The sequence below is a fragment of the Mercenaria mercenaria genome, chromosome 12 (genome assembly GCF_021730395.1).
Source record: "Mercenaria mercenaria strain notata chromosome 12, MADL_Memer_1, whole genome shotgun sequence".
NCBI lineage: Eukaryota > Metazoa > Mollusca > Bivalvia > Venerida > Veneridae > Mercenaria > Mercenaria mercenaria.
The window spans coordinates 11,509,625-11,528,509 of record NC_069372.1 but is presented as its reverse complement, the minus strand read 5'-3'; the positions used below and the strand labels follow the sequence as shown (position 1 = coordinate 11,528,509).

The following is an 18,885-nucleotide window of genomic DNA, read 5'->3' as shown; positions in this document are numbered from 1 at the left end:
ACAAAAACTTTGACGTCACCGCACGTTATCGTGACGCCATTCTAGTGTAAAAGTGTTTTAACAGAGACAGGCATATTAGAATAACATATAAAACATAGTTGTACTATAAGATCCTTTAATTTCTTTTTTACTTTCATCATTACTTTTTTGACAGAGTAATTGTATCCCCAACAAGTTTTCCAGTTAATGCCATCGGCGTAGGATGAGTGATTTCCGGCATGGTAATGTCCATTTAAGTTACTATGATGACATTCGTTATGCCACCATGCTCCCCCGTATTGTACTGCACAATTCATATTTTCGTCCACGTCATTGTCCCGATCTATAGTAGTGAAGAAATATCCATCTTGAACAGTAAAACTATCACCACAGTCTCCAGAGAAGTTACTCACGTGAAGTTTAAAGTTCGAGGTTTCGTCATCCATCCAAAATGTATCATACAGTCCGTAGGCAGTCGTAGGTAATATATCTCCAAATGCCTCTATTTCAATTCTTAAAGAACTCTGAACTTTAGTCAATCCGAAGGTATTTTCAAGTCCAAACCAATATTCACCTGTTCTATCACCGAATCCTTTAACATAATCTTGCCATATTCTATAAAAGTTTTCTGTTCCGTCTTGGCGACGTTGTACAACAGCCCATCCACCATTTGTCATATCACACCATGTCTCTACACTTCTCCCAGTGACTAGTGTACTTCTCCCAGTGACTAGTGTAATAATATAGACACCGTCTTGAGTATAACCTTTTTCAAAAAGTGCCAGATAATCGTTTTCTTCGGGAAGGACATGAAACTTCTTGAAGTTTTAATAGGTAAAAATCTGAAGATATAAACACAGTCAACAAATATAATCATAAGTAATAAATATCATTTTGCGAGAAAAAAAATCCTACAACTGTTAGTGATGAGATAAAACTTCCGTATGTTAAGTGATATAACTTCTAAATATTGAACAATGATTTTTAAAGACTCTTATTTATCAGTCAAATTCAAACGGTTAACATACACTCAGTACATTTCAAAACAAACACTTTTGATTATCGTATTTTTCAAAAAGTAGATCCGATTTACGTTTCGCATTTTCAACACTTATTCATAATTAACCGTTCTTTCAAAATGCTTATGGTTGTTTAGAATTTTCTTTTCTTTTTTAAACTGCTGAAAACCTGCTCAAGTTACCACCATTTATTACAAGTTGTTGTGCCTTGCTAGGACATGTCATCATTCATCCAGGACCACAATGGAAATAAGGGGTTTCACATTCCCCTTTTCTGTGTCATCCTGGGTATATGAATACATGACCTGGTACATTTTTTTTCTGCAGTTTTTGGTATTTTAAGTTAGTAATGTTTCTTAATTGTCTTTCAATATGTTTTAATTCCTAATCATTGTATGTGTGATATTTGAAATTTGGTTTTAATTTTGTGTTGTACCATTCCATGTGTTTTATATACTGAAATCAATCAATCAATCAATCAATCAATATAATCTAGAGCAGGTTTGAGATTCTACTTTACGCATGCGCAAAAACACTTCTAACAAATAAACATTTTAAATAGGAAAACTAACTCCAAGGTACAGTAAAAATCACAAAATGAATTATATTCAAAAAGTTTTTTGTCGAAGACTAGAACATTTTAATTTCATTGTTTTTTGCAATTTTTTTTCCATAAGAAACATAAAGATTTAAATAAAAACCCTAAAAGATCACAAGCAAATCATTTGTCTAATTATTTTACATTTTCTGCAAACGGAGTGTCTAAAGTCAGAAAATGCTATTCTTTGTGGAATTAAATAGAATGATTGCATTATAAACATTAAAATCAATATATTGTATTCTCAATGTAGAGAGACATTATTTAGGATTTCACAGACTTAGTCCAATTAGCTAAGACGTAATGTAAGATGATATTCAACAATTGTCCCTGTAAATTCTGACCGTGTTTTATGTTTTATTTTTTAAATATGGATGTGAATATCAAATTAACATTAATTTACGGATTCTGACTACAAACGTGTATGGTAATAGTGATAAAAAAATCAAAATTGAAATAACAAAATATCCTTAAAGCACATTCCTTTAACTTTAAAATTCGAAAATTTGAAGATTTTCACTTTTTCAAGACTAACAATTCCTTTAAGTAAGTCAATGAAGGAAGTTAGAAACATTACGTTAATAACATTATAATGGCAGTATGACGTCTTCGTGCTTGGTGTGAATTTTTGATGTCATTTTATACGTGTCACTACTAAATATCATGTACTTGAATATTTAGCAGTAGTTTAAAACGATTTTATTGAAAAAATAACGTGACCGTGAATTTTTAGTTTTATCACCGGCCTTTCAATTCCAATGGTACATGGGTGCTTTGGAATTTCGGTTGCCATGACAACACAAACAATACTTATTTGTAAAATATTTTAGAATTTGATTTGCCTTAGATAACTGACTTACAATACACTAGTTTCTTGTTTTTGCATGGACGTAAGAAAAACAATGATTTTCCAGTATTTTAAACTACATGTATTTACTTTGCAATAATATAATTATATCATGTAACTAATATGGGCTTTTTCACGGAACGGCCCATATCTTTTATAAACACATTACCTTGAAGCCTTCCAATACATATCCATACATAATTCCATTTCCAGTATTTGCTGTTCTACCATTATCATCAGTAAACGAGTTGCAGTAGCAGGTGCGATTATTCTTTATGAAATAGAAAGACACGTCACTGAAACATTCAGAGACGCAGTCAGGCAGGGAGATCCCAAAACTTGTTTTGTTAATCAATGTTTCATTCATGTGCCCAGAAATGTATGTGAGTTACATCTGTGTGCACATTTATAATTCCAGGTGTCCAGTTTACACTGTCTGAAAACTCTGTCAGTAACAAGACTAAACATAGACGAAGGAACATTTCCTAACAAATATGCTTCAGATAAGACGAAAATTTCAGACTTTATATTGTCAATGAATTGTCGGCTTACAGAATGCAGTAATCGTATGACATCGGATAAATTATACCCACATCGACTGAGCACAATTTAGAACGGTTTTGTAACGAATGTTATTTATATAGTCAAAAATATGGAGGAAACATCATTGGCTGACGGTCTAGAAAGATGTAGAAGCTTGGATCGAAACTCATTACCCAATCAGATTGTAACTTAAGAATATCAATATCTATGATAGAAAGTGCTTAAACAGGGAGCAATGCAGCATTTGAAGAACATTCAATAGTCCGTTATTTCCAGCCTAGACATACATTTGCCACAAATGCTTTTGATATGTTTTGTGTGCATTAGGCAAACCAAGCTTTTTATGCACAACATAATACTTTGTCTAAAATGTTAATTTTGATTCCATCAGCCCGAGGTTTATAAAACAAGTTTCAAATCTAACCATCTTATTGTTTGTTTCCGTATACAAATTTGTAATTGACCAATAACAATGCTCCATTCTGAGACTCGTTTCTTATTAACTTGATTCATAGCAAGGTGGAATTATGGGAAAAATTGTTTGAAAGCCATAAACCTTGTTACCTTAATTTCAAGGCGATACTACTTTTTCATACCTAATACATGTAATTGTAAATGTTGTATTTAATGAACGTCTGTCACTGTATGTTTGTGATGCTCTTATATGTTGTTATTGTTTTTTAAATGCGTCCTTTACCATTTTTGAATGGATTTGTCCAGTTATAACTTTCCGGCAGTAAAATCAACTTACTGTGGTTTCGGGTTGAATTCGTTGAGGTTTGTCTGATTTTACTTCGTTCAGAGCTTCCTGGAATTGTTCGTTCCTTTGAATATTTCTACCAAGTGACTGTTATATATTTTCTGGTCCTTTGGGATCATGGTGTCCATTCAGTATCTTTGTAAAAGAGTTGCGCTTAAGCCGGTGCTAGGGGGCTTGAGTGGTGCTGCACTTTCCATTACCTCTCATGAACAGACTCAATTAAACCGAGTTTGCTATTGTTTTGCTTGTTGTGCTTCCAAAGGATCTTCTTATAGATTTTATTCAAATGTTAGATGACCGACACCGTGAAAAAGTGACCAATTTGTATTTACAAATTCAAAGAATGTTCTAAAATTTTGTCGGAGCTGTGACACTGAAGAAATACAAATAGCATTAGCTTTAACTCTTTGTCCAAGTACTGACTGCGATGAAATCATTATTCCACCAGGTCTAATTGCTTCAGTATGCCTTCTTGCCACTTCCGTATTCAATATTTGCAAATTATGTAATGAATAATTGTCCCAACCAATTAAATATATAATGAGCAGATAAAAAGTATTGCTGCGGAGAATATGAAAGGACACTTTGAGAAGATCAATAGAAAGATCAGAAAATAGTCTAGTCTGACAGCTAATGGCATGCAAAATAAATTGGAAATAATAACTTGGAATAAGAAACACGCCGTATGGTAAGTCAGAAAGAAAAGCTATTAAACTCATAAAAGCCTATTTTTTCACTTCAGGTACCAACGCGAAGCAACGTGAAAACAAAACAAAGCAAATAAAAAGTAATGCAGTTTTCAAGCAATATATTATTGAATTGTTATACCAGAATGACAACAATGATTCGAGTCTGATGATCAAATGTACAATCTTTTGTCAGAATAAGGATTTCCTCCTCCAACAGAAAACAAGACTGAAAATAGTTAAATGGCGATATAAACACAGGTAATAAATGTAAACGATCAAGTGAAGTATAATTGTGCTGCATGTCATGAAAGGGGAATATATTAAATGCATTTAAGGTAGTGACCCGTAATAAATTTTTAAAACCTAAATTTAGTTTATCTTTTCCCTCAACCTGGATACTTATAACTGTTTTAGTGAGGACAAAAGTAATTGCTATTACACTAAAATTAGTTTTACAAGTAAATAGTTTGATTGACACCACTTAAACGGATCAAAGGAAGATGAATTAACAAATGATAATAAAAAACTGAATGACGCATTAGGCGATTTTCAAAATGTACACATCGGATGACTTGAATGACATTTGAATGTATGTGCTTTATTTTATAATTTAATCTAAAATCAACATTCGTACTAAGTCTAATTAGAAACTAATAAATTAAACTATCTAATATTATAAAATTAAAGATGGCATGATGTACATGCTCCAATAAACTATAAACAAGAGGGCCGTGAAGGTCCTATATTGCTCACCTGACCTATTGACCTAAAGACCATCAAGATTAACATTCTGACCAAATTCCATTAAGATATGGTCATAAATGTGGCCTTTAGAGCGTTAACCAGTTTTTCCTTTAATTTGACCTAGTAACCTGGTTTTTAACCTCACATGACCCAGATTCGAACTTGACTTAAAGATCATCAAGATTAACATTCTGACCAAGTGTCAAGAAGATACAGTCATAAATGTGCCTTCTAGATTGTTAACAAGCTTTACTTTTGATTTGAACTGGTGACCTAGCTTTTGATCCCACCTGACCCAAATTGGAACTTAACCTTAAGATCATTAAGATTAACATTCTGGTCAAGTTTCATAAAGATATGGTCATAAATGTTGTCTCTAGATTGTTCACTAGCTTTACCTTTGATTTGACCTGGTGACCTAGTTTTTGACCCCACATGACCAAGATTCGAATCTGACCTAGAGGCCATCAAGGCAAACATTCTGATTCATTCCCATGTGTTTCAAACTTAAAATTAGGTCTCTAGAGTGTTAACAAGCTTTACCTTTGATTTGATCTGGTGACCTAGTTTTTGACCCCACATGACCCAGATTGAAACTTGACCTAAAATCATCAAAGTTAACATTCTGACCAAGTTTCATGAGTTTGGCCTCTACAGTGTTAACTAGCTTTTTCTTTGATTTGACCTGGTGATCTAGTTTTTTACTCCACATGACTCAGATTCGAACTTGACCTAGAGATCATCATGACTAACATTCTGACTAAATTTCATGAAGATACTCTCATAAATGTGGCTTATAGAATGTTAATTTGCTGTTTTTTTTATTTGACCTGGTGACCTAGTTTTTGACCCCACCTGACCCTGCTTTGAATTTGATCTAAAGATCATCAAGGTTAACATTCTGAACAAGTTTCATTAAGATATGGTCATTAATGTGGCCTCTAGAGTGTTAACAAGTTTTCCTTTATTTGACCTGGTGACCTAGTTTTTGACCCCACCTGACTTAGATTTAAATCTGACCTAAAGATCATCAAGATTAACATTCTGACTAAGTTTCATGAAGATACAGTCATAAATGTGGCCGCTACAGTGTTAACAAATTTTCCTTTGATTTGACCTGGTGACCTAGTTTTTGACCCAGATGATCCAATATCAAACTCATCCAAGATATTATTGAGGGTAACATTCTGACCAAGTTTCATTAATATTAGGCCAAAATTGTCACCTCTAGAGTGTTAACAGTCAAATTGTTGACGATGGCGGACGACGACGGACGACGGACACAGGGCGATCACAAAAGCTCACCTTGAGCACTTCATGCTCAAGTGAGCTAAAACATAAGCATCAAATTTATAAACATCAGTTGTTTGATATGCAAATAAGTTGACATGAAGGCCATTTGAAAGCAAAGAAAGCAACCAGAAAAAATAATAACGGACTGGTTTAATTGTTTCTCTTCATGAAACGTAATGAGATATGTAACACCCTAGCATCTTCTTCAGCGTAAATCTATTATACAGTAACTTTGAATAAACTGCATGATCCCAAAGGACCAAACTATTAACATCATGGTGTCCAAGTTAGGAGCTATTTTTACGGCAGTCATACAGTACATTAAGATTACTGTTGTAAAATCTGTAAGAAACTCCTTTGTAAAACAGAAAAAGTGGAAACTCCACATGTCACCCAGTACAACAAAAGAAATGAAAATATTGCAGGCTCGGTTTGATTGAGAATGTTCTTAGAAAGTGCATTCTATCGTCTATGCCCTCTAGCCCCGGACTAAGCAGGACTCAACATTTGCACATGTTACAGGTACAGAGATATCCGCAGATGTGTTCATACGGCGGTGTACATGGAATTTTCGCTGATACACAGCGTGCAATTCCATGTGGTCACCGTTAAATTGATAAGGCTGGTCATTCTAACTTTTGGAGTTGAACTACTTCCAATTTGCGGTGTGGAATAAGTAGTATGTATATGGAAATGAAACACACAAAACAGTTCTCAAAAATATCAATGAACATTTCTGAGATATTGCATCTGGAATTCTGGCGCTTTTGATGGAATTGAATTCCTTTTAGCTTGCATTTCCACTACCGTCCTCGAAAAGGCTCAATCAAACCGAGTCTGCAATATTTTCGTTTAGATCGTGTTGGGCTACCTATGGTTTTCCATTTTTTCTATTTTCATTATTTGACCATGCCATAATTAGTTTTATTTGTCCTAAATCCTTTCATCTTAAATGTTTTTATACGTTTTAACTACATGCTTATCTTTCTTCATGTTTGACCTGAAATAGCTCATGAGCTAAGGTTTTATATCGCTATTATACTGTATCCGATGCTAAATATATTTCTCGTATCTTGTGTCTTGCATTCATGTATGTTCTGCATTATTTTCAAAAGCTTCCGTATCTTTACAAAATGACATTTTTCACATTTAGCTAAATGCAGTAAAAACTGGTAGATGCCTGGACTTTTGAATTTTTGTTGGATGTTCTGCAGTCGCCATTTTGTTTTCTATCCCTATGTCAAACAATGAGTTGTATTGTTTCTGATGTGTTTTGGACGATGTATGCAGACGTCGGCGAATGTTTTTGTTTCGACAAGCACAGGTTTTCTTATTGACCATACACAGCACCCATACTATGTTCTTTAGAATTTGTAAGTCGAAAACATTTTCCCAAAGTGCAAAAATAAGTTTTGCTCATAAATATAAAGGTAGATTTCCCGGAAGCACATAGCACAACAAACACAGCCAGAGCATAAATAGCAAAAGTAGGCATTCCACCAATATAAATTGTAGTGGAAATATATAGCTGACGGGTAGCTTCAAAAATCAAACAACAAGCCGGCAACACCACTGACGTACCAGACAAGATAACAATATATTATACGAAAGGGAAAAAAGCCGTTAAAATATGGGCACCGTCTTGTATTGGAACGGTCAGAGGCTTTAAGCCAGTGTTTATTAACATTATTTGCCATAAACACCTGTACATTCTCCCGGATTAAATATGTTGGTGTATGACCACTTATTCTTTTTTTCTGAGAAGGACCCTACCGAATAGTTTAAATGACTACGTCAACTCATAATGTTCTGGTAGTTTTTATTACAAATGAAAATATAATCAGCGAGCTCACATCTAAAAAATCTACAAAATTCAGTATAATTAAAAAGATAACTAAAACTCAACATCCTTGAATTGACAGTAAAATAATCAGTTCTTTAATAAATCAGTTTCATTGGTCAGCTCTAGCCACAGAAGAAATTGGCTAGCAAAATGTAAACAAAGGTATATTTCTTCAAAATTTCTTTAAAACTACAAATGTCATGTACTCAAACTTAAAAACATAACAGATTTGACATATATTTACAACATATTGAAGATCAAAATATCATGACAAAATATAAAATATGTATTTCGGAGCATGTATTTGTTTTACAGCAACTGTGGTCCGAGTCGGGGAAAATATGAAATATGTTTTTGCTTATAACTCCATTTAACAGTTTCATAACAAGATGCTCTCGGCATTTCTGTACTCAAAACAAAACAGTGTAATACAGTAATATCACAAATCTATTCACATAAAGCAATACATATCTTAGCCAAAACTCAGGTTTACCATACACTTAACCTAACGAATTACAAAATGTTACGAACCATCTTCTCGTTAACACATTTTTTTTCAAATTAGGCATTTAAGAACACTGTTGAAATGATTCTCAAATTAGTTGAAATGTAACTCTCATAAAATGGCTTCAGACATAAAGCTATATTCTGCTTTTAGACATAAACCAATATTCTGACGATATTTTCTTACACTAGGGGTTTTCCCCAGACTTATATAATCCGATAATCTCGAGACATTCTTGTTAATTATTCTAGAAATTCCCATTTAATTCTATTAATATCCACAATGAACTTACCAATAAATACATGGCAGAATGAGAAAAGTTAATAGTACACAATGTATTATAAAATACGAATTGTTCAAGTGAATGTTATAAACCAATACTGGACATTGATGTCTCTATATCACTGGAGCAATAACATGTCAAAACAACTGAGTCATTTATACATAGGGTAAGATGTTAGTGGTTAGATTAGCCATGTCTAACTAAGAGTAATTAAATATTTTATTCTCTATCTGTGTTTTGTGTTGTTTCAATATTAACATTTAAAATGAAAGATGAGCACTGCCTTTAATAATGTTGAAATCAAATTAAGACGTCTCCACATAAGCTTGAAAATACGATACCAATCTGATACTTGCTATAAGATTACAAAGCCATCCGATTAGAACAAGTATCTTTATGGAATATCTACGGTTTTCACAAATAAAACCAGCGGCCTCAGTGGCCGAGTGGTGAAGGGCGCTGATTGCGAATCATCTCTTGCCCCTCACTGATCTTAAGAGTGCCTGTCCGTAACTTAAATAATATTTGGAGGGGCCTATGGGCACAGTATTTGGACAAAATGAAAGGCTTAAAAGTCGCCATATACATTACAGTTGATTTTGTAATCTTATTTTACGCTGCTGTAAAAGATATTGGTTTTTTTTTTTTCAAAAATAAATGTACGATAGACAAAACCCGGGTAGATTTTTGTGTATCATAATTTTTTGTTACAAAAGCAAAGATATGCAAACATGGAGAACAAAAAAAACATGAAAAATACAAGTGGTGAACATATGCAAACGATTTTACATTGAAAAAAAAAAAAGAAATGAAAAATCAAACATTAATTGGTCAATGGGATAAACAGGAAGAATAGTGTAGGCAAAAAGAAATCCTTTTAATAAATACATTTAGGTGCACTATTTTTATTATTTTTCTAAGTTGGCCTACGTACGCCGGTTGGGATAAAGCTTTATAATTGTTATAAAATGTCACATTCCACTTTTCTTTTTTCTTGCTACGGAAAAGATAATTGGAGTTGACGGCCAGATTTTAGATTGGAAGATATGTTATATGTTTTCGCGACTTAATATATAGTCATGTATAAATAAATCACGGACAAATTTCTTGCAAATGTACCTGAATATCCCTTTATGTAACTTTAAACAGTGTCTTTACAGTATACATTTATCTTCGCAAAAGAAATATTGGGTATAAGTGTAACATAAATTAATCAATAAAGGCAAAACATTGCCATTAACAATAAACACCAACTTCACACAGTTGTAAAGCGTCAGGGCCTGGCTTATTTATCCGTACAAATTGTCCTGACAACGATGTTTGACACGTGATGTTCACAAGCTCTCCGGCACCCTCATATGTTGCACACAGTAGCATGTTACTTTCCGTTTCTCCAACAGTGATGGTAAGGTCCCTTAAACGTTCCCCTGCAATTAAACATAATAACAGATATTTGTATCATAAATGACTTTAAACAGTTCCGCGAAACAAGCCAAATAACCAAAATTTATGAAAATCCAAAGTCTGTTGAAGAACCTAATATATGTCTACATTGACTTGAAAGTTATTGCAAGTTGTATGACGCCACCCTGACATGGAAATTCTAGTTTCTATTGGTTATGAAGTTTTAGGCATTTTAACGGTCGCTCTGTATTGTCCAAACGCTTTAACACATGGTTACGTAGTTCATTAAGTTTACCTTTTATATATTTTCAAGAGAAATTTTATGTAAGCATACGATGCCTTATGATACAATTACAGATCAAGGATTCACTCGGTGAATATTAATATTAATAAATCTCTTTTAATGTGCCGAAAGAAAATTTCATATTACGTAATTCTCGTGTACAACAACTGATCTGATCATGATGAATTCACTTCCCTCTCTTTTCTATGCTCCATTCAAAGATATGTCTCATTATACTGCCATTATACAAATTGCAAAAATGGGTTTTCACGCGTGCTTCGATAACATTTGTGATGGTTAATTGGTAAACAAAATTTAGTGACCTGTTTGAGATAATGTTTTAAAAATCAATTTATTGTTCAGTATTTTGGATTTAGTTTATGTATGATATTCCCTTATGGCCATGAAAAATCGTTCGGTCATCAGAATTAGAGTTTGTTTTTAATTAAATGTATAAGAGAAGTATTGGGACTTTGAAAATCGTCAAATTTTCACTTGACTGGCCCGGCTTTTTACAGTACTTGTGTTTAGACAAATGGAAGTTTTACTTAATATAAAAAGGTGCTTACAGCAACAGTCAATCCTGTTCAAGATGACGACTTTTGACACAACGTATATATGTTCCAAGTTTACCATCCACCACATTTTTTCATTATCTGATTTAGTATGTGCGCACGTGAATGAATTAGTGTTGCTGAACCACATATCTGATTCCCACATTCCATCTACAGCAAGACTCGAATATGCATGGCCGAGAGTAGAGCTCTGATCGGTAGGTTTTCCTCGTGCTAAATTGACTAGGGCTGTGTCTAAAATGTAAAAGGAAACAAAATTATCTCTTTTTATATTTCATTATTTGTTAGGAAATGTTGATATTTCATACAAAAACGAAATAGATCTGTAATGAGGTTGGGAGATGAATCATGGAAGACTTCCGGTTTACATCAGTTGATGTAAAGTAACAGTTCTTGAGTGGACGTTAGATGAAAGATACAATCTAAAAAGTTGATATATTTTATTTTGTTGAGAAAAACAGATGTTAACTGTTAGTTGAATGAAAAAACATTATGCAACTTGTTTGATACTACGGTGTCGAGACAAGTAGGAAAGAGGAAAAATATGTTCTTAAAAAATCATCTTACAAAACATCTATTTAGCAGACGTAACTTTATACACTATATTTGAAACAACGTATTTTGGTGTTTGGTATACCTGTTTTGCTTTTCAAATCAAAACATTGGCAATGAAATATAGAGACTGACTTCAGTATAGATAGAGTTACAGCGATCAGGTGCTTATATGCAAACCAAGGGATCGGGAATTACTAGCTTTCGGATAAGAAACCCATGCATGTTTGCTTTACACCTGGCATGTTAAGCATACAGGGTGAGTTTGGAAAATGGAGTGTCGTCTGTATCTTGCTCTATATCATAACTAAATTTAATAATCTCTTAGTAAAGCTGACCATATAGGTAATTGGTGACATAAATAAGCTAAGAATCACACAACACACAAAAATGATAAGCTATCGCATAGAAAGTTAGTAAGAAGACAGGCGAGCAGTCTATCATTATGAAATTGAGAATTATTAATTGGAATGAAGCATTGTAAATATAGAAAGATTTTGATGTACAAACATTTTTATACTTGAAAGAGAAATGTAAATCCATGTACAGATGCAGTAGTATCAGAATTTATTAATGTATCTCACTGGAGCTCCCCGATATGCATGGATTCAGCCAGTAGAAGAATGGATGAATTAACTATATTAAGCATCTTATCCAGATCCCCTTTCAAAAGCAATGAAAAAATAAACAATCTGCGTAATGTGGCGCACCATATATTACTATGAAAAATACTAAAACAAGACATATGCTGTTCATTAGAGGAAAGATATTTAGTAACTTCAGATCTAAATGGAAATTTATCGGTGCATGAAAAGGCTCATCTATATTACAAGCGTGCAATGCAGGATGTATTCTGTCTTTGTTTAATGAAAATAAAACCTATAGACAGACTAACGGAATATTTCAATTGTTTATTTTAGAACATTTGTAACATTTCGCCAGAATGTTTTACATCCGATAGTAGCTGTTTACAAGAGTTTTCCTACACTTTTTCACCATATCTTTTTGGGTGGCCTTTTATAAAAGTTACGCATAAAAGTTTTACTACACTTATTGTCTACTAGCTTTATAATGTAGACATAATAATATTATATCAGAAGTGGTATAAGTGCTTTATTGAGCTAAATGAAACTAATAAACATTCTGATGCAGTCCGTTATATTGCGGAATATTTACCTTATAGATAATTTACTAAACATTAAAATTTGAAATCTTCCGGATCGAAACATTCCTAAATTGGACTTCATACATTCCCTTTTTGAAGACTTAAATTAAACTTGTTTATGATAATGTAAGATTCGTTAGAATTACAATAATACAAGAATAATTTTAATATGTTTCTACGTTGTTAAATAATAACCTTCAGAATTCTCAAGATGGCAACAGGTAGATTCAGCAATCTGATCACGTCAAGCACTGAAGTACAAGTGCAAAATCAATAACTGAAGTATTCTATATTTCGGTAGTTTAATGATTAAATAACGTTCATTTGTCTTAAATTGTTTCAATATGACCAGCGATGACATTTCGTATTTGACATGTTAAAGGCAGATCAGTATAATATGTATAGCCTATGGTTGGCGAGTGGTTCTTTAAGATAGCAGTCAAAATACAATTGTATATGCTGAATATATATGCAAAACTACTCTTAAGCTATAGTTCAAAAAGTAATTTCAGCCCATGTGAGTTACAACTGAGCACCATTGGCTGTAGGCCATTTAATTCTTTTGAAAAATGAAATATTTGTCTTACCCAGAAATGAATTAATGAAATCTATAGAAAGACCATTTCGAAGCATAGAAAGCAAACAATAATAATAGAAGACCCAGTTTGATAGAGTCTGTTCATGAGAGCTTATGCAATGTGCAACACCCCTAACGTCCCTAAGCAACGGCAACAGTGGAAATCTGTTATACAAACAATTTAATAGACTCCATGATTCCAGAGGATAAATTCGTTGGTCTATTATCTTGGTCAAACATCTGCAAGCATGCAGAAGGCAAAACAAAGAGAAAACGCCATATTAAGTGACATGTTTAAACAGGTTTAAAGACAAATACAAAAGCCGCCCAGTTCTAGTATGCTTCAAACACCACTTTAAATGGAGTCTTGCGCCTGTTCAAAGATAGTAGCCTCTAACCAAAAATGCTTTATCTGTTAAAGATAAAAGGTAAGGGTTGCCTTCCCGGAAGCCAAAGCACTCCAAACACAGCCATAGAGCCAGCCATATATCGCAATGTAGGCTCACAACAAACAGAAGATATTACGGAAAAATATTGTAGACTGTTTGCTTCAAAATTCAACAACAAGTAAATTCTTATTATATGTAAAAACAGAAAAAGGGAGACAAATTTTTCATATTATTAAGACATATTTTTCACTAAAATTCTTCATTTTAAAATGTTTATTTCATGGAAGCGATTATGCTGCTCTCGGCATTCTTGATTCATTTGTTCATTTTATATTATCAAGAATCACCCTGGGATGAGAATTCACGATGCATAGTCTTAATTAACAAAATAGACACACTGAAGATATTACACCAATGTATCTTATAACAGTTACTAGTACTTTTGTCTTCGTAGATCATGTACATATAATATTTCATCTATAATACCATTATTGTACAAAACGTGTTCTTTTGTCTAGTAATACTAATTCTAAAATAGTGCGAATTAATTTTCTGTTATAGAATAATGTAAAAGTATTTTCTGGTATATTTTCTTAACCTTTTGGATTATGTAGTACATCTATCATTACTGAAAAACAGCTTAAGTCGTTGATAGAGGGCGTGATGGGTTTTGCAAGTTTCGTGTCTTTCCATGAACGGACTCAATCAAACCGTGTCTGCTAATTTGTTGCTTGGTTGCGTTCTATGCTTCCACACTGAAACACTTCATTAATTGATTGAACAAACCTCCTAGGTCCTAAAACGGTAAAATAATACCAAATGTATATTTTTTAATCAATCTTCTGCTTCTCTTTATCCATTCCGATCAAAAATGGTTTAAATATACTTCATAGATAATTAAGTGGTAGAAACAATGTTAATAGATATATCAATCTGACTTCCGTTTCTACTCAGACATTTCCTTTAAAAGACTTTGAATATACTCCCTGGACAGTTAAGAGCTTAAAATACAATTGATTTTAATCTGAGTTCTGCTTCTATTTAAAGAAGTTTGAAAACTTGTGTAGGTTAACAGCCCTTATAACAAGTGATTTTTGTATTTATGAATCACACAACGTCAAGTCGTATCTAACGAAATGAATGAACTAGCACGCAAAAAAGTGCTCTGCGTGCGTGCGTGCGTGCGTTTATGTGTGCGTATTCGGTTTAACGTATTTTTCAATATTTGTTCAGTCATATAAACGACGATGTTTACTTGTAGCAGTGAGCACAATGCCCAACTTTATAGTGCTGCCTCACTGAAATATCACGCTTTAGACACGTGACATGATATCCCACCCAGTCACATAATACTGACACCAGGCTGACCGGTCCTAGTACTGTCCTCTTAATGCTGAGCGCCAAGCAAGGAAGAACCATTTTTACGTTATTTGTATGACGCGGCCAGGGATCGAACAAACGACCTCCCGCACTCGAAACGGACTCTCTACCACAAGACAACCGAGGCGGTCAGAACAGTGCTATTCAAATATTAAAATTTAATCAATTTAGCAAATGTTTGATGATAAATACAAAATAGCTTAAACATCTGTTCAGCATGCAAGAGATGGATAATTTGTATCATTTCTTTCAGAAAATTTCATTCGTCATTACAGAACCGATGACAAGCTGCAAGGACCTCGGAATGTTTTAATCTTTTAACTAACTTGTAATCTGCTGAAAATGAACTAACAAATTACGTATCCATACAAAAAGCATGTATCTGGTGCATTTTCTGTAGTCTACATGTGAATTAAAGCTCAGCTAAGCCCTTGAAATGAGCAAATTGTCCATGGAAGTATTTCAACATCATTGTCTCAGTGTAGGTATAATTTCTAGCTGTTTTCGCTGCAGAAGGGCTGCAGTGATTCTTTAGGGTATTAGAAAGACTTTTTCTGTTGTGTAACAGTTTAGGCTGATACCATTTTATAAACTGATTTTAGCAAATTGATCTGTTTATATATATACAGTGGATACAGAAATGTAACACTATGGAAACTATCGGCCGATCCATTTGCTCAAAATTATTATGTGTACATCAATACGATCAGTAGGTGGTGAAAAAGGCATCATAACTGTTCCTATTACTAAGAATTTTGTAGTTGATATGTTAGGATGAAAGCGAAATTAAATCTACCCATGATGGCTTTACAACTTAAAGATGTTTTTCACAATTATTTCTAGCGGACAGAATTTTTTGTAACTTTGCATATTTATAGACTGATGTATGATAAGTTAAAATGAAAAATAAAAATGATAGGTACCCGTGCTTCTTTTTTCAATATTCAAAGTTTATTAAGAACACCAAATCGGTATTTTTGTCTGAAGAAACAATACATACATGTCATAATAAAACTACTTCAAACAATTATTTATTCAAAGTTTCACTCTGATGTTACTGTTTTTGCATCACAATTAATGAAACCACTATAACTATGCATAAAATGTCAACATATAGATATATTAACTCGGAAAAATTACTCTTGACAGATGTCGACAGTATCTGAAACTGAGAAAAACACGAAGTATTTCTTCATGATATGAAAAATCTAGCGGACAGAATTTTACCAAATTTTATATAATGTAAGCTAAAACTAAGACAAACAAATCTAAATAAAAAAAAAATAATATCAACCCGTGCTTGTTTTCAAGCAAAAATAAAAAATATTCACTCCACCCACAAAAGTATTATTTCATTACCCCATTACCCCACCCACCTAAAAAGTGTGAACATTTTTTTCTTACAAAACAAATTGCACAATGTTATTATCAGTTTTTTAACCAATTTTCTTATTCACATGCAGAATAATGCTCCTTTAAGGTTGCATGCCTCTATGTCAAATACTTTTTGAGATACGTGCTACACAAGCTTTCACGTGCCATTTACGTATATATTTGACCACGTCAAGGGACATTAATCTGTTTTTACTGAGTGAAACCTCAAATAAAAGCACTGGTGCACAACTTCGCATGCTGAATTTAATTCTTGTATGGTTTCATGACTCTTGGCGCATATACTTTTGAGGTACGTGCGACACAAATGTTTAGACCCTTTATGTACAATTTGGCTGTCAAGCGCCATAACTCTGGTCTTACTACGTGAAATGCGGGATGGGGCACAAAAAGTATAACAACATTTTTAGGAAGTCACATTTGAACATTTGAGATAGATCTACGTTAAGATTTTCTGGAATTTTATTTGACTTGGAGTCGGCTGCATAATTACTAGACGAAATAGTTTACTTTCAAATTGACTGTCCACAATGTATTCGATTCGAGCACTTCTTCCGACTACTCCTCCAATAAAACACCATCACTTTTAAAGGTAAAATATGGATGCACGACCTATATTGTTAGTACATACGTTATTTTTGCGCGAGTGCGCTGCATATCCGACAATTATGCACTTTCGGCGGCGAATCCTGAACTTTATAGTGGTTATCGCTTGCTGCGCAATTGAGATGCGCACAAAATATTGTGATTAACTCCTTTAAATCTCAGAACGTTTTGTCAGTTTCTCGTGTGTTGCGCTTACGTTTTACGCGGAACAAGTCCGTTACTAGTACGGTGATATCCGTTGATTGACCGTTGTTCGTTCTATATATGTGCGTTAATCTTGCGGTCATTGTGCGTTTTATGCGCCCCATACACCGATCGCGAGAGCACCGAGCAGCAGCGGGGGATGCCTTTCGTCACCTGCCGCAATTTTTCCATACGTTTGGCGTCCGTTAACGCTATACGGTGTAGTGTGACATTACTAATATACACTTAACTCAAATATTAAAAATGTTAAATATTTTAGTCGGTACAAAAGATAGATATGTTTGTTCTGACATGCCTAAAGTAATCGTAAGCATGTACGCAGAAAGGCAAGAAAGTTCAATGCATGTCGGTCGCTGAAGTCCACCAAGCCATTCATGAGAAATAAAAGATGTGACCTTACATTAACGTCCTAGATAAAGTAGCGTTCCTTTTGCAACGTTCTAACGTAAGTAGTTTGTCATTTTATTGTTCTGGAAAATTACAATTACTATTTACCCATATCGTAATATATGTAGGGACTTCTGCTGTCGCGGTCAAGTATGAAATTAGAGTATGACTTACCTGTAAACGGGTAATGCACCAAGATGTGTCCGGGCTCCTTTTGAGGTGTAGGCATTTTGCAGACGAAGCATAATTTGCAAAGCAAGAATTGCCTTCTGTAGACCATGTAGTTGAAACTGTTATTGTAACTCTCAAATTGTCCAAAACAATCTGAATAACTTACAGATGGTATAGATTTTAAGCATGTTCCAGAAGTTACAACATGGTTAAAGCGGATAATTGTTTCCGTATCCTGGATTTTCCATAGATGGCTACACACGCGTAGATGGAGGAAAAACAGAACATAGGCCTTTAGGTAATCCATTTTGAAAAACAGGCTGTTACACTGCTATAGTTGGTTCTATTTGTCTTTTTAATTTCTCAGGTATACCCAAGACAATGTGTAACTTTCATATTTCTCAGATGTTTATGCCACCGTCAGTGCTGAAGAGTAAACAGGAAGCCAAGCTAATTTCATGATTGATAAAGCATGGCACCGGTTGAATATTTAGTATACTTGGCACCCAATGCTTTTACATAGAATATCATTGAACAATATTTGTCTTAACCATGTATACATATGCACTTTAAAAACAATATACAACTGTGCACTACTTAGTTTGTTGCTGAATGCTGTAATATACATTATTTATTTGTCAAAACTTTAAAGACGACCATTGGGAGACAAAACAGTGATCTTTGTCGAAAATGGTCT

The 18,885-nt window shown here is 33.7% G+C and overlaps 1 protein-coding gene across 1 annotated transcript in view; it reads right to left on the bottom strand.

Moving 5' to 3' along the window:
* Positions 1 to 18,246, bottom strand: part of LOC128547171 (angiopoietin-related protein 2-like) — a 35,915-nt gene extending 17,669 nt beyond the window's left edge. The window contains exons 1-4 of the mRNA XM_053518944.1: positions 18,192 to 18,246; positions 11,360 to 11,599; positions 10,345 to 10,530; positions 242 to 709 (exon numbers count right to left, since the gene is read on the bottom strand). Of these exons, the coding sequence (XP_053374919.1) occupies positions 242 to 709; positions 10,345 to 10,530; positions 11,360 to 11,599; positions 18,192 to 18,246 (949 nt within the window). The remainder of the gene's footprint in view (positions 1 to 241; positions 710 to 10,344; positions 10,531 to 11,359; positions 11,600 to 18,191) is intronic.
* Positions 18,247 to 18,885: the final 639 nt, after the last annotated feature.